The following is a 10,813-nucleotide window of genomic DNA, read 5'->3' on the forward strand; positions in this document are numbered from 1 at the left end:
TTAATTTAGATGGCAAAAATAAATATTCATTTTGAATAAATCAGCTAAACTCGACCAACCAGTTAAATAAAATATTACACAAGCATTCAGTGCATACAAACGCACCAACGAGTTTGTATGCACTGAATGATCGAAACCTTACATGGAATTTGTAGAATTCCATGTAATTCCATGTAATATATGTAGAATTCTTGTCACCATCAGACCCATTGGAAATGCAATCATGGTGAACTCTTGTCTATTTTGAAAGCCAATGACTCTCTGAAATTATATCATGCAGGACCTTTCATGGAATCTATGGGGATCATCCAGCACGATGCAAGGCTCGAGCCAAGAAGGTGGACAAGAAAAATCTCCAAGTGCGTAGGATCCTTCTCTGTGGAACCTGGTTGCCTCGGCGAGGGCAGCTGACTAGTCGTCGTCACTCACCAAGGCAATGCGGTGGCGAGGCTAATGAATAGGAATTTAGAGGTTACACATATGTTAGGGACAGTGATCGCATTGGCCGCAACAGAAGTAGAATCCACATACACCTTTATCGAATCAAAATCCGCCTAGCGAAACTGCTTGAATTACAGGGTATCTCCCGTAGCATGCAAACTTTTAACCCAAGATTGACACGAGGCCTCACCCATATGGGTACCTGATCGTCAAACGGTAGAGACTAACAACCGTGTACACTCCGCATATCGAGCATTCCTCTACCTTTATGCGTCGTCACCAGCCTTAAATGACCAACCACAAACGTTCATTCTTTAGCGCCAGATAATTCAGTACGTTAGTTTAGCGAGAGAAACAATTCTAGCGCAAGCTAAAGGATTTGATAAATTAGAGTAATTTCTCCTCAGGCGGTTGCAAGCGCTTTTCAATAGCTTTAATAGGCTTCACGTAAGTAGGTCCCATTTCTTTTCAACTAAACAAGGTTTTGTGGCCACAAATCAGGCCCTTTGCACATCGTATGGGATTGCTAAGAAACCCAAGCCATACTCCGTAAACGAAAACCAAGTGTGGGTGAAATTCTGGAGGCCCTGTCCATCTAGAGCCCGACTGCAGAAAGGGCCTTTTTGGGAGAAATGAATGACTCGTTCAGCCAAACGAGCTTCAGACTAAGGAGCGGATCAACCAACTTTCGCGTAACCCCAAAAATATTTTCCTTAAATAAGTTTTTATTACTTCTATGGACCCGCATGGTTTAAATTTATTCGACACTCTTGTGGTTTGTTGACGCCCAACAAACAAGAAGAGGCGAAGCGAATGGTTTTGCAAGGAATCTATTCGGAACTATGCTTTGCATTATAATAAGTAAAAGTAAAGATTTTTTTCAGCGTTTGAAGTGCCTAATGCTAATAACAAAAACTGATTTAGGAAAATATCCGGTAATCTAGTAGTTTTGAGTACAGGCACGACGTGACTTTTTGCATGGTGTTTTTCTCAATGTACGCTACTGTTTTTATTATTTTTTCATTTTGACAAAGGCCTGCTTTTTATCGGCAACTGTGCCGCCAGTATGCCGCGTTCATGAGAGCTCGGCATCATTGCTCCGGTTTTGCAAAATGGGCGCGGTTCAGGTGTCCGCAGAGCAAGTGGGACAGATACTGCGCCTTTCCCTTATATTATATTATCCAAAGTAACTAGGCGGCTTAAGTCCAATAGGTGCTTAAGTCCACCAATGTCATTTGCAGCCTTATCTTACAAATCATATTCACCCAGTCCTTCCTGACGAAACGCTTTCAATACACTGTCATCGGAGGGTATCGTCCGCCACTCGCGAGGTAATTGCGGGCGTGCCGCGCAGAGATTCGTGCTTAGGTCATTGCTATTACTTATCTTTATTAATGACCTCCCCTCTGACATAGCATCGTCTATTCGTCAGTTCAATAACGACTGCGTGCTACACAGCTGCATTTCTTTTTACCATGACCAAGCAACCCTTCCCATTGACTTCCGTAAAATTGAAAATTGGTGCTCAGACTGGATGATGGAACTCAGCGTGACCAAATACAAAATTTTTGTGGGTTTCACTCAATCGTTCTAATATTTCCTATACACATTCAGTAACGCCAACTATCATATCAGACGTTTAATCGCAAAGGTATCTCGGTGTCCTAATCAGCAATAAGCTAACATGTAAAGAGCATATCACAAAACTCACTGCTGACACTTCAAGATCTCACGGCTTCATTAGAAGGTCACTTTCTCTATCACCGTAATCCATTCGCTAACTTGTGTACGAAAATTTTATTTATCGGAAGATCGAATACGCATCCGCAATTGTGTTTTCTCATACGGCGTAATTATTTAAGGACATTTAATCCATCGAGAGTCGCACTGTTCGTTTTATATCTTCAAATTATGACTTTTGTTTGATCTCCAGCAGTATTAAGACAACTATCGATATAGTATCATTCCACTAACCCTAAGACGCAACATTTCTCACCTATGTCTGTTTTTTAAACTTTACCAAAACCTCCACCATCTCCGTAATTATCTATATAGTTGCACCAGTGCGTCATCATCTCGTCTGTTCAACTCCATGAGTATCCAGCGCTTACTTGGATCTACTAACGGCTTTAAGGAAATTTTTCTACCAGCAGCAATTCAAAAACGAAACCAGCTTCCTGAGCATATTTATACGGAACGTCACCCTTTTATATTAAAAGAACACCTGACATGTCATATCGCACCATAACCGATTGCTTCCTCTTCCTCTTTATTGCAGCCCCTACAGCATTCTAAGTGTTTGTATTTGAGCCTTTTCACTTTTTGTACCTTACTTTTGGCAGCCTCCTCGCCCTCCTTATCTATTACCCTACCTGGGGCCCTCAAGGGTATAATAAATTAAATTATATGTTGAGTGCGTCTCTTAGCCGCGTGATATATCTTTTGCTCAAAAGTATACAACTAAATTAATTTCCTTCATGACGTTAGGGAAGCTAGTGCGGAACCTCTACTTCACGAGGTTTAAGCATCTCGCGAATGAGTGAGTGAATAAACTTTAATGAATTAAGACGTCGAGTGTGTGCGTTTCGCAGCGCGTGCCGGGCGTTCGCTGTTAAAACGGGCGCGTGAAATCAGATTCCGCCCTTCTTGATTTATTGAATACTGAGTAAGACATGCTGCATCTAGCTCATGCAGGGACGTTCTTACTGCTTAATTGAAGGGGTGCTTTAAATTGCTGTGATTGGCTTGGTCATGCCATCACGCTCAAATTTACTCTTCGATTGAGAGGATCAACACGGGTTTCTACAATGCAACCCATACGCCACAGTGTATTGTGCTGGCAGCCATGACAACAACAACGTAATAATAAGAGGGTTGTCTGAAAATTATTCCAGTAGAACACTCTTTCTGGCCACCTTCCATAGAAATGACATACTTTGGGTGCGACTCTCATAGCCTGAGTCGCATTGGAGAGTTGAACTCCACAAGCCAAACCAAACATCTTTTGGGAAATATTTTAAATGCTGGGAAGAAAATGATGCTCTGTATAAAATATAGTGTGAGCAACCTGCGGGACACACATTTCTGCAGAAAATCTGACCTTATCACAAGTAAATTGTTCTTGATGCGATAATTTTGCGCAAATGGCAATGTAAACTTTGGTATCATCTTGTTACGGGAACACATTGCCTGATGAAGACAGTTCAGTTAGGAGTTCTTCTTCTGAACCTATGGCCTGCTGTTGGGGCGTTCACAAAGGTGTCGAGCTGAGTGGAGTTTATTGGTAGTGGAAATGATTGATGCATGATATCTTTATTGGTGCGATTTTTCACATTGATGGCGTAATGTTCATTCTCGCGGTGACAGATATGCATTCCTTTGTGGCCTCCAAGTCTGGGCTTGTTTGCACTAGTATGACTGTGTACGTTATGATGGATCCCGCCATCTGAAAACAAAAGGTGGCAAAATAAATGAACATAAATAACAGATCATACATGGAGATTTAGCTGACAATGCTAGTAAAAAAATATACCCTGTTTACCGCATTACTCACTAGAAATCATTTACTCGTTTTTGTACGGCCTACGCTATCGAATTTTGTGAGAGTCTTAAAAGTTATTTACTTCACGTAATATAACTTCAAACGCATAATTGAGTGTCAGTAATTCTTTGACATCTTAGATCAGGCGTATAGGATATAGTTTATAATTAAAAGCAATCAACTTCGGCATTTAGTTCTGGCTTTCAGCCTTTTTGAACATGTGCTGTTGTTAGAATCATCACCGTGAAACAGACGTCTTTGAGCAGCCCTACAGTTGGCCTTCTCATGTGCTTCCGGCGTCTTCACGGACACATTACAAATGCCTACTAAACCTATCTATTGCATACAACGTTCAAAAAACGTGAAGTGCATAAATATTTATGCTTCGAAAGAAATAATAGCTTCATAATATCATTATTATATTTCACGTAGGCAAATTAATGAGGCTTTGGAAACCAGACTTTGACAAAAATGTCAAACTTGGGCTTTTTGGGTCTGGCCTTTTAACACCGTAGCAGTGGAACAAACAACAGGGTCAGAAACTCTATGTATGAGTGAACTTCTGTCAGTACATGTGTGTGTGTCCTCTCGGTCTTTGTCCCTGTCGCGTATTTTGGTACTAAAGTATGAGCCGCCCGGTCGTGGAAGTGTCTGTACAATTGTGATGATCTAGTAGGCTCTCCATGGCGCCAGTATTTATGCTTTATAAGTAAAATGCAGCACATTGGCGCTCTCCAAGTATCACAGTCTTCCTGCATCATGTATGTGTTATGTCACGAGTTTTGAGCGGTGCAACATAATGCGACTAATATTTCGCTAGATGCCAGGTGACTGTAGCATTATTGAATGGTATCGGTCTTATAAATGGTTAAAAAACTAATCGCCAGTATTGAACGTCATATCTGTATTATGAAGCGTTAAACGTTTTAGATAAAATACTTCTATTCTGAATGAGCGAAAAATTTGTGAATAAAAAAGGAATTTTCACGCTCAAATGGGAAGCGTCATATGTTTTTAGCGACTTACGGAAACCAGCAAGCCGAGGTTGAGTTTGAAAAAATTATTGCCGTGGAGGCCGATATCGTCTGGGTTGATGCTGTGGTCCAAATAATAGATCTGGAAGAAAAACGATTATTCTTTTAAAGTAGAATACAGCAAAAAAAAATTATTCTTGCGCTGCAAAGGTTCAAACCGTAAGAATTTTGCATAATGCGCACCGCAATTGATAGTTTGCAAGCAGATAACATAATAAAGTTAGGGAATTTTAAGGTGGTTTTTCAGAGGAAATGCATAGAGTAATTTTCTGTATTGTTAAAATAAGAAATTGCAAGACTGAGCTTATGTATGCTTAAGAGCAGAAATGGCGGAAACCACTGTAGAGAACTGTTTTCATTAAATTCAATCTTCATTTCATCCCTACTATCTTCACATCACTAGCGATCACCATTATAAACTAAATGAACTATTGAGGTCGCCACAACTGCCATCATTATTAACTGCGGCATTACCATCATTACTACTATCATCATTGATCACGAACTACATCGGCATTGTCAACGCTACTATCACTCACCCGCTAGACAAGGACAACTACGACCAGTTTCCCCAAGTTACTTCGAGAACCTGATCGTAGTTCTCCTTGTCTAGCGTGAAATTGCCTTGTCTTGCCAACTTAGTGGTTACGTTCAGTTTTACCGATCGGACCTAATTGTTTGGTCTTATAAAGGAAGTTTACAATTCAGTGCGTTTTTTGGCAGTTCGTTTTACTTCTCAGTACTTATTCTTTTATTCTTATTCCCGTCTGCGTTGTATCGTTCCCTCTGCTCTGATTGCATGCGGTATGATATGTTGTGAAGAGTAGGTAAAATGGCAGTTTCACCTTTTACTAAAACTTTTTTTCGTTAAACCTCACGCCGAAGTTCTATCTGTAAAGTATGGCTTCACACAAAAGTTATTCTCGTTTCTTGTGACGCACCTGAAACAATCGCAACACTATTTAATTGCCTGCAAGGATGCCGTAATATTTTGAGATGTTCTACAAAGAACTTTCAAGAAAGAATTTTGAATTCTCAGAGCGTGAGTTGCCTAATGTCTACTCAACATGCCCATGAACCCTTTGGCATGATTTTCCTCCTTGCACTGCATAGCCCGTGGAAAATGCACATGTTAGGCAGGAATGCGGAGCCTCTCTATTCCCCAATACGCATTTCGGCCAGATTGTGCAAAAGCTGAAGGACTATTAAACTGACTGGCTGCTAATATTGATGTGTTGTTTAGTTTGCCACCGTTTTAGAGGAGTTGTGTCAAAACGTTTGTTAGTTGTGTGATGTATATTTCAGTTGAGCTTGTTCTGCTGTAGGCAGATTACTTTGCAAATTGAGCCTAGAGCTCTTTACACTCTATAAACACGTCTAATAAATATCATGCTTTACAAAAACAATCAGGTTCTCACGAGCCCGGTATTACGTAGTAATTAACGCGCTGACCGGTATGCAAATCGTATAGTGCCTCGATTTTCGTTAGAGACAAATTTTTTTCCTTTTTTCTTATATCGCGGACCCACGTAGAAAATGGACACGAAAATCACCATAAGTCTAAAAAAGCTTTCGCCTTAAATTACTTTTTGTTTCAGGAAATGTCTCAATATTTTTTGTAATCTTCGAAACAGAAAGCTGATACTGCAGGATAAAGCTTATTAGCGGACATAATATTTCGTACTAAGAGGCATCTTTGTCCAAACATTGCATTCGAATTTTTACAGAGGGGCTTCATATAAGTATATCTGTTCCCCCATGAAAGTTGGGATGCTGAAAATCTCACCGTAAGCACTCAGAATCTGGGGTCACTTGTGGTTTATTCCTTATTTCCCGCTATTTTTCTCCATAACGCAACGGTATTTCTCACCTGAAGGCTACAAGCGATTGAGCGATCCAGAGTCAAAGTTCTTCGGCATACATTCTTGATATTTTGTACCTGAAAGCAGATAAACGAATGCGAGATATATGCAGGCATACACATATTAAAGGTCAGCTTCAATGCGACCAGCTTTAATGCACGTTCAATACGATGATAACCCAGGAGAACATGACAATTTCTGACTTTTCAATTGTTCCGTGCCGCCGCTTGTATCGCCTAATCAAGCTACGGTTTATAAAGTGCATTTCCCTTACTCCATATCAAAATATATAAAGCAGTTATATAACGAACGTTATAATTTTCTTCAGGACAGCCCAGAGTTTGTAAACGTTGATGTTTTGAGTAGATATTCTTTCCTGCAAGCTTTTCAAGTCATTTAACGTCAAAAAGACTGCCGAGACCACTTGAATAGCACACAATATTACGATAAGCGATAGTCAAACAATCAGCAACAACTGCTCGTGAATTCACTACTCATTTCTCTTCTGGCCTATACACTATATACACTATAATATACACTTATACACTATATACACTATACACTATAATATACACTATAATATAGTCAGGATTTAGCCTCAGGTTAAAGCTAAGACGAAGCGTCTCAACTGGTAATTTACCATTACGCATCGCTGCCGTGGCTGCAAACACATTACGATAGCTTACTAAGTGCATTTAAATGAACAGGTTTGTTAGACATGCATTTATCAGTTTTACAGAACACGAATGATATGCAATATATTTTAGCATATGGTCTAACACTTCCAGCCAGCAGCTCCTAAAAGACATACGGCCTGCATGCATGCAAAATTCATGGTACCACTAAGTAAAGCTCCGGTGCTTCAGAAAACGCAGCACGTTGAGTTAGGTAAATCTGCGTGATGAGTAGCTAATGTGTCGCTACGTCGGCCGCAGGCACAGACTCTGGTATCACGAAGGTTTGAAGGTAAGTACAAACATCCATCACTTACAGCACTGGACAATGACTGACTGACGTTCGCGAGCCTGAAGAACTCATAGGAAGCGAACGCCGAGTAGCTGATCGCTAGCCATAGTTCTGTCCTTTTTATCCCTTGTATGATGATGCTGTACAGAGAGATACACGTTACCAGAAGGATTCCTATGCTTGACGCCACAAGAGACTTCTGCCAGATACCATTGATGTCATTCTTGAGCTCGAAAACAGTCGTAAGCTGGATCCTCACCGCTTGAACTTTCTTCGCCGCCACTTGGCAGGGCAGGACGTTATGGCCTATATATTCTTCCAACTGTTCCTTAAGGAAGATCACGTATCTTTCCAGCACCTCTGCTGTGTGTCGCATGGTGAAAATGTTTGCACTGTCGTAAGCAGAGAATAGAACAGCAGCAAAAATACCGCAAACTCTGTCAATGATCTCCTGAACATTCAGTACTCCGTCGACGTCAACCTTCTGTCCCGTGGGAACGAGTGCCATCGTGTAGCCAACGAAGTAAACGACGAACATCATTACTGCTGAGAGGTCGGACCACAAGAAATGCCTCTGGCTACAGCATTTGCATGTTGGAATGCGTATTTCTTTCTCAAAACGGTTAGCTTTCAAAACGAAGTCGAGAATCTTTCGGGCGCTGAATGCCATTGTCAAGAAGTTACCGCAGGCGTTGACAACGATGACGACGTTAAGGAGAACGAGAAGGGACATGGTGTGGAATCGGTATGTGTCGCTCAGTACAATCGTACCACGGGTACAAATGTCGATCTCGAACCACAGGTAGAAGATGAAGCATGCAGCTGCGTAAAGGCTGTACCAGTGGACCCAGACTACCGTAGGAGACCTGTAAGCATAGAAGCAATGTCTGCGACTTAAAGAACGATGTCTAAATAATGAAACATTTCACACTCCAGATGGTATTAGAGGGATTATTTATGAAGTTTTGTAACCTTAGAGCAACAGTAAAACAAAAGGTATTTTATTATTAGGTTATCACCTGAGTGCAGAATCTATAAGGGATGTTTTTAAGTGGTTACTTTTATATTCTCATCAAATTAGGCCTATATATTGCAGTTATAAGGTATCCAACTGAGCTACCGAGAGCTGCTAAGGCATTGCGTTTATTGGCGTACTGTTTCTTAAAAATAAAATAAACATTCTTCGAGAGCACATGCAGCTCAAAAATCAATCATTCAAAAGTTTCAAAGATACTCTTCAGATAAACATTATGATAACTTCATTGTCAAATATAGCAGGTACCTAAAATGGAGCGTAGAAGCAATCAAATGGAGTAATAAACCATACAAAATTCGTCAAATGCGTGCTTGTAGGGCGCTGGGGTAGACCGAATAACAGGCCTGCCTACATAAAAAAAGTAATTGGTTCCTTAAATCGGAGTTTTCATAAACGTATTTTTTCAGATACAATATAGAGATAAGCTTCAAATTCACTTCCAACATTTGCAACTAAACTACGTAGTCTTGCAGCTTCCCGTACAGCGAACACTCGTCCCTTCTGAACATCTACCTTGGAGGCTTGGCAAGCATGTCCTTGACGAAGAGGCAGCCGCACAGACGATAAAGGCGGGCTTGAAGAGCAAAGCTTCTGAGCATGTTGCTATATCTTGATGATTTGTGATTGTCATCTCTGCAGTAGCCGTGACTGTCACCATGAGCAGGTGCTACTTCAATGGCGATGGGGCCTATTGTAGTGAGCTTCGTCTCCTTTATACCATACGCTGATGCGTTCATTTCAGCTCTCGTGCTGATACCTGCAGACAGGAGATATGACAAGAAAACAAGAGCTCTTCTGTTGTTTCTTTCTCTGGAAGTGTCGTAACGTTGCAGCGTTCACTTTTCGTAGCAAATATACATATGAATATTTAGCCTGTATCATCATAATAAAAGTCATTACAGTATGTTTTTAGCTGATACCTATTTCATAGATGTACTTTTTGTTTCATTTTGAATGTTTTTAACGGTACTCTATGCTACTGTAGCAAGGAATTTTGCGTGCTACCGCTATTATCTAATGCTTGAAGTCAGGCTTTATGCTGCCATGTCTACACGAGCCATGGCGCTTAGCGCGCAGGGAAAAATGCAAATTTTGAATATGTAAAATAATAAGGTTCCCAAAATAGAGCAAACAGAAAGAGTAGGCACCGATGTCGCATTGGAGGTCTTTTTAATACTCGGTAATTGGTTGCCTATATACGAAGTTAGAAGGTGTGTATTTTTTAGTGCTGTTGGCACGATATATTCGGCCCAGCTGATAATTACTGTTTACTAAAAGCCAACATATTGTTGGCTGTTAGTAAACAAACAATGCCCCAGTAACCTTCGAACGTATGATGGACTCTGCTCTGAGGCTTCAAGTGGACCACTTGTTTGTGTTATCTTGACGATGTAATAGTTTTCTCGCCTACATTTGAAAGCCATAGCCGTCGCCACCGATTATGCTATGCTGTATGCTATTACCAGAGCCATCCCGACCAGCTGCGCCACAGACGTCGCTGACTTCCTCCTAGAAAACGTGATTCTACATCATGGTGCCCCTCGTGAACTACTAACTGACCGCGGCCGCTGCTTTCTGTCGCGAGTGGTTGACGAAATTCTCTGTTCGTGCTCCGTCCGTCACAAATTCACCACAGCCTATCACCCCCAAACCCCTTCATGGATCACTGCCTTGTCGTGGCGGAGGGGCTTGCGAAACTCGATGAAGTCGTGAGCTCTGCTGTGTAGGGCCACCCAAGATAGACAGGTCATGGCAGAGAGTTCTGACAAAATGTGATTCACTGGAGAAGGTAATGGCAACCCACCCCAGTTTTTCCTGCCAAGAAAACCCTATGGCCAGTCACAATACCATTAATAATATGGCGCCGGAAGATGAGCCCCCCAGGTTGGAAGGCGTCCCATATGTTACTGGGGATGAACAAAGGGCGATTCCT

The 10,813-nt window shown here is 41.2% G+C and overlaps 1 protein-coding gene across 1 annotated transcript; it reads right to left on the reverse strand.

The window, feature by feature from the left end:
• Positions 1-3,769: 3,769 nt before the first annotated feature.
• Positions 3,770-9,479, reverse strand: LOC146173733 (uncharacterized). The gene is made up of 5 exons (XM_084585257.1): positions 9,394-9,479; positions 7,870-8,710; positions 6,887-6,955; positions 5,009-5,098; positions 3,770-3,886 (listed from the first exon to the last, which is right to left on the reverse strand). Exons 1-5 carry the CDS (start codon positions 9,477-9,479, stop codon positions 3,770-3,772), a joined length of 1,203 nt encoding a protein of 400 aa, XP_084441383.1.
• Positions 9,480-10,813: the final 1,334 nt, after the last annotated feature.

Source organism: Amblyomma maculatum, chromosome 11, assembly GCF_055883805.1.
Source record: "Amblyomma maculatum isolate TAMU_Amacu chromosome 11, ASM5588380v1, whole genome shotgun sequence".
NCBI lineage: Eukaryota > Metazoa > Arthropoda > Arachnida > Ixodida > Ixodidae > Amblyomma > Amblyomma maculatum.